Raw genomic sequence first — 5,938 nt, forward strand, 5'->3', positions numbered from 1 at the left:
TCAGTGTTGTTACAAAATAAATTATGCACGTTTCACCAGTGAGTTTCCCCCAAATATTCGTTTAAGTTGTTATTTCAGAAATTCGGGTTCCTTATTTTCATGTGCACTAACAATCTGACGGATACATTTCTCTTACTTCTATGTACATATTGCACAGACTATATTTCTTACTTTAGTTGATACTATATCACGCATGCATTGCATCAGGAACTCACTTTGCATCATCTTAATATCTTTCCTTCTCCTTTGGAACAATGCAATGAAAACAAAGAAAAGCAAACAAGTTGAGCAACCCGGATATATCAATTTACGTTCGCATTTATGTTACCTAAGCTCCACTATAGCACTCAATCTCTAGTTACACTATCTCCTTTATAAATCACCAACAGATAAAAACACAGAAAATCAGAGTGAATTATCACATGAAAGGATCAAGATTCTTGCACAGGAACAATGACAGATTACCAAAAGAAAAAAAAAAACAGAGATCTTTCCATGAAATTTGAAAAACGCAGGTAGCCAGGTTAGCTTACAAGGTTTTAGTCCTCTCTGGCACACTGACTGTTGTAGGGTCTTCAACAGTGATTTCTTTTCCTTCGACTAATGGGGGCCCACTGTCAGACAATGCAGTGCTACCATTCTCAACAGATCGCCTCCTTTCAATAGAAGGGGTGGTTATCTTCGGGGCAGGTATGGTCAAAAGTTTGCTGATACCATCAAATAAGCTCTTGCATTCTGTGATTAGAGCTGCACCATTTGGGTAACATCGGCCAAAGCAACTTGCACAATACGGGTACACAACCTACAATTGGAAAAACAACAAGTTTAAAAAGTTTGAGTGCATATACTCTAGTTAAAAGGATTGAGGTTTTATTTTAGGGTTCGCAATCATCAGTTTGGTCAGGTCAATAGAAGCTGGTCACAAACACCCATTTGCACAATTTAGAGCTTTATCAATTTAGAGTAAAAATTGAAGCTTCCCACCGAAACTATATAGTCCAATTTGGTCACTCTTCCATGTCAATATGGTTGGGTTTGAATCTCACTATTCATCTGTCATTTTAATTTAGATTTTCACTTTCTTAGTTTGATCTCAACCACCTATAATGCTGTCTAGCCCCACCAACCCCAGCAAACAGATCAGGTCATGATGCCGAAACCTGACCCAGCAATAAGAGGATCAACTAAGCTAGAACCGATCCACCAACCTATCAGTTCAATCATACACAGTTTGGTATGAATGCCACTCTTAAGGGTTATAAACTGTTAAATTTAAAACTTATTAACTATTATAATTGTGTTTTACTATCGTCTCACTTATAATGAAAGACTGATCCAAGGAACACCCTTAATGTTATAAAATTGAATTGGGACTCAAGTAAACAAAGGCAAATAATCAAATTTTGGGACCTTTAGCAAATAGAACCAGACAAAATATAATTCAATGGAAACTGAACATTAATCGATGCAAAGTTGAGCTAAATTGAGTCTCGAGGCATACACAATTGACAGTCACTTGAAGCAAGAATTAAATTCATTGCAACAAATGAAAAGAATATTGGGGCTTGATTTGCATTAGGTAAGTAAGAGAATTGGGGAAACCCCAGTATTTAAACTAATGCACACAACAAGAAGTGAAAGAAAACAGTAACAAGATTAATAATTCAGCTAACCTCCATAAAAGTATGACAAAGAGCAAGAAAGAGAGTTGACTCGTTGCCACGTAACATGTGACTGTCATTGTATGTGACAAGAGAATTTGACACTGCTTGTAAGCCCCGCACAACCTCTTGAGCCAAAATTTGTTTCAAGCTTAATGGTGCACATGGTTTAAGTTCATTCATTGCAGCTGATACACCTTCAAGAAAAACAAGAGAAAATGTAAACACAACTTAGCCATGCATGTAGTTGGGACACGTCCACTATGTGTTAACTGATTCCATATGAATTGGCATTGTGACATCCATCAACTATACCAGAGGAGCTTGGTGATAATTTCTTATGTTGGTGACAATATTTTTCCTTTTATCACTTTCAGATACCATTTACGAATACGGCTAAAGGTGGATGCTCCATCAGAACGAAAGGCGGGGTCACATCATCGCGAGTATCATCCGTGGCACCATTATTTGCAAACCCTACTGACGGCATCGGGACCCACCTATGTGAATCCAACACAACCTAATCAACAAATGGCAACAAATAAACAAAGCATGAGTAAATATAAAATGATAAGAAAAATTAACATTACAAAAAAAGCTGGGTCTTCATGCAAATGTACCTGAAAATTCTCAATTGCTGTGCTCATATTCTTTGAGAACATACTGAAAACTGCACTGAAGATTTAAAAAAATGGAAGTTATTAAGAGTCTACTACCATTGTAAGAGATAAAGCTCTTGTGGATATGGATGAAATACCTCTCAAAAATAGGAGGAAGCAATGCCCTAAAATCCAAACCAACCAACCCAAGACCAATTGCACAATACTGCAAAAGAAACCCATAATTATGACAACATCAATAATAGTAATAATAAAAATCAATAAATTAATTAGTAAAATAAATAAATAGAGGAAATACATAAGTGAAATCAGAAATCATACACCAGAAAGTAATATTTGAGATTAAAAAATAAATAAAAAATTGATGAAATTTAAATAAAAGGAGCAATTATACTCACCATGCAATTATCTAAGGTGTTAGACAGCGAAACACCATCACTTATCTTGGGTAACATTTCTTCTAGTGTAGACAAATGATTTTTAACCTGGTGCATGGCCCAGCTAAAGAGAAGGCCTCCATCGTAATTCTCATCACTCCCCGATTTATCATTGCTAAAAATGGCACGGTACTGAGTGACCACATCAAAGAGATTCCTACGATAGCAGTTCACCATCTCCTTTAGAAAATCATACACATTTCTTTGATCAAGCTCTTCTAGGCTGCTAGAGAGCCAAGCTTCCCGGCACCTAAGAAACTGCGGTAAGAAAGAAGAATAATCAAAAGTTTGTTCTGTTAATAGAGAAATAAGACAACAAGACTTTCTGTATTGGGTCAAGATCCAGTACAGATGCTCTATTATATGATTTTATAATGTGGTTTACTACAATTTCACTAGGTTAATCATTCACTTAATCCGTGAAAAACATTTCAGCGTCTATTTATTGTCCTGAACAGCTCACATTAATTTCTAAAAAAAATGGACAACATAAGGGGCTACACACCTGCAGGCGCAATTCTGATTCGGCAAACACTCCAATTCGCCTCAAATGGGCCACGATTCGAAGACACTCCGATAACTGTATAACATTATAACATACAAACGCCATATTTGACAGGTAATTTGATAAGTACTAAATAAATATGACAGTGATAAGCAATGTATAAATCTAAGATTGAGTTATCAAATACCAGTAAGGTATTGTACTGGTGTTACAGGTCAGTTATAGACGAGAGATTACTATTTTAATTGTTTGATTTCTGTTTCTTTTTTATGATTATTGTTTAAAATTCAGGCTTCAATGAGTTTCTGACACAAATGTTATCCTGCCTAAGTTAAATTCTATTCTGGTACTACCATGTCACACAAGAAATTTAATGTGACTACTGTACTAAAGTACAATATGACTTGCCTGAATATTGGATCTGAGTTTCTGTAAAAGCTGAGAAACCATAGACTGTGTTGACTTCTTTACATCTATTGCTAATGCCTGAATGATTGGAAACCTGTTCCCAGCATTATCAAATATGAAAATCAATATGTGAAATTTGATTGTAATATAATATATAAAGAGTATGTAAACTTACTCAGAGTGCAATTTTGTAAGCTTATTGACAAAAGCTTCCAAATCAAGTGCCTCGTCATAGTTGCCATTACGTATACATCTGAAATTAGAAGCAAGTTCTATCATACAATTCTTAAATAGAAAAAAGTTAAAGAGGTTTCTGTTCCGAAATATAATCTAGAGTATTTGTAAGTAACCTCCTACATTTTTTGGTTAATTTTCTCTGTCATGGTTGCTCAACTAAGTTGATTCACGATAATGCCATGTATGAGGATCAAATTCGCATGTTTTGAACCAATACCTTTGGAATTGGATCTCTTATTGTTATTCATTATTTGAGCATCAGCATCTAAGTTTACTTCGCTTGATTGTACTTCAATTTAAGCTCAAGAGAAAAGGCCCCATCACAACGGTGGCACAAAGTTGCATTTAATAATGAGAAAAGAGTTAACACGTACGTGTCCATGAGTTGTGGAATCTCAAGAAGGTCAAGTATTGTGCTATGATTAGCCAATAATGTTTGGTTCAGCCTCCTTTCTTCTACAATCTGTTGAGCGGACTCGATAAACTCCGTGCAACCAGATGTCAGATTTGGGATCTCTGAAATCTGCACATGTTAAAGAAAGATGCATTTATGCGTGTACATATATCACACAGAGCTACAATCAATTGAGCCAGTCACTCGGATGCCAGGAACCCAATAATTCAGCAAAAAAAGGAAACAATAATGGTATGAAGCCTAGAAGGTCGAACAGGAATGGTTCATTAGCACTTAAAATTAAATCAGACTGATACACAGCTGGAACATAACCAGTATCACACAAGCATTTTTCTTTTTCCTTTTTTATCATCAAGTAGACATACAGGCTCAAAATCTGCTCCAGCCCAATCCATTCTAAAGTTCTCAAGCCAACTCATTAAAATTAAGCCACATAAAACATAAAACTTAGAATGAATAAATACTTCAAATGCAATCTACCATTAAAGAAATCAGTAGTAACAATTTAATTTGAAGTTGTGGTGTATAATAGTAAATGGTCCAAGCCAAATCCATGATACTATAAGTTCCAGGTTAGTACCAGTAACTCAAGGTGCTTGTCAAAATCTTCAAGCTGGGTTTTGACAAAGGAGATGGCTTCAGCTGCAGAAATAAAAGCACTATAGTTCTCAACTGCCACCTCTTGCATTTGCCTCCTAACTCTCTCTCCTTCGACTTTAAGCAACTCAGGCTCCTAAGATATTAGTAAATGCATACATCAGCATACGACATTGATGCATTAGCATTGAGATCTGGAAGAGATAGTAAGTAGTATGTATTGATTTGATTTGATAGAAGGTTTTTGCTGGGGTTGTATCATATCATCTTAAAATAACAGTATCACTCCAATTATGGGTTATCATGAACCACACCAACCAATCTAACGCATCAGTAAGTAAAGAAAGAGAGAAATTTCTACAACCTTGTGTAGTCTCTCAATGGAGAAAGAGAGAAGCTCGGAGACGTAGGGTTGATAGGCCGGGCCAGCAAGCGGAAGCAGTAGCTGATTTGCAGCCATAAATTCTTGATCTGGAGCTTCGGCGTCGACATCCATCGACGACCTCCTCCTATCTAGGGTTTGGGTTAGTGGCGCTGGTTTCGCTCTCTCGACCTCCATTGGCATAGGAGAGAAGAGAGATCTATACTATGACTTTCTCCTTCCTTGCGACCGTCCCAATGACAAGATCCGAGAGAAAATGGAAAGAAAGGCGGGGTCCACAGCTCATACTGATTGAAGGGGTCCACGTCCACCGGGAACTGAACTGAAGTGGTGCGAAAATAAAAGTCCGAGGCCTTCAAATGGGCCTTTAAATAGCAGTAACAGGCTCATCAAGGTCTTCAAATGGGCCTTTAAATAGCACTGCGCCTGCGCCGGGAACTTCAGATAATTCAGATCATTGCCTTCTCGCGAAGGATTGGTCAATTTTATAATCACCTTAATTGCTACTTAGAGTGGCTTTGGGAGAGGGGGGTGTCCGATGGGCATCGGACACAAATAGGGTTCGATGAGGGGTTTAAACCGTCGGATCTGCTTTAGGATTCGTGTGTACGGATTTTAAAGCAGACGCGAAATTGCGAGTGCGAATCTTAAAGCAGATCCGACGGTTTAAACCCCT

The 5,938-nt window shown here is 37.2% G+C and overlaps 1 protein-coding gene across 1 annotated transcript; it reads right to left on the bottom strand.

Moving 5' to 3' along the window:
* Positions 1 to 262: 262 nt before the first annotated feature.
* LOC144572966 (conserved oligomeric Golgi complex subunit 8-like) lies at positions 263 to 5,525 on the bottom strand. The gene is made up of 12 exons (XM_078322609.1): positions 5,245 to 5,525; positions 4,864 to 5,016; positions 4,243 to 4,391; positions 3,807 to 3,884; positions 3,632 to 3,725; positions 3,224 to 3,298; positions 2,680 to 2,976; positions 2,419 to 2,486; positions 2,282 to 2,336; positions 2,043 to 2,181; positions 1,674 to 1,858; positions 263 to 802 (listed from the first exon to the last, which is right to left on the bottom strand). The coding sequence occupies exons 1-12, from the start codon at positions 5,443 to 5,445 to the stop codon at positions 530 to 532; spliced, it is 1,767 nt and encodes a 588-aa protein (XP_078178735.1). The 5' UTR covers positions 5,446 to 5,525; the 3' UTR covers positions 263 to 529.
* Positions 5,526 to 5,938: the final 413 nt, after the last annotated feature.

Source organism: Carex rostrata, chromosome 21 (assembly GCF_964058835.1).
Source record: "Carex rostrata chromosome 21, lpCarRost1.2, whole genome shotgun sequence".
Taxonomy (NCBI): domain Eukaryota; kingdom Viridiplantae; phylum Streptophyta; class Magnoliopsida; order Poales; family Cyperaceae; genus Carex; species Carex rostrata.

Coding starts and splice junctions, on each gene's coding strand:
- LOC144572966 (XM_078322609.1), bottom strand. CDS start 5,445: ATGCCAATGGAGGTCGAGAGAGCGAAACCAGCGCCACTAACCCAAACC. Junction 2,487..2,679: donor ACACCTTAGATAATTGCATG/GTGAGTATAATT, acceptor TTTCTTTTGCAG/TATTGTGCAATTGGTCTTGG. Junction 2,182..2,281: donor CAGCAATTGAGAATTTTCAG/GTACATTTGCAT, acceptor TTTGTTGATTAG/GTTGTGTTGGATTCACATAG.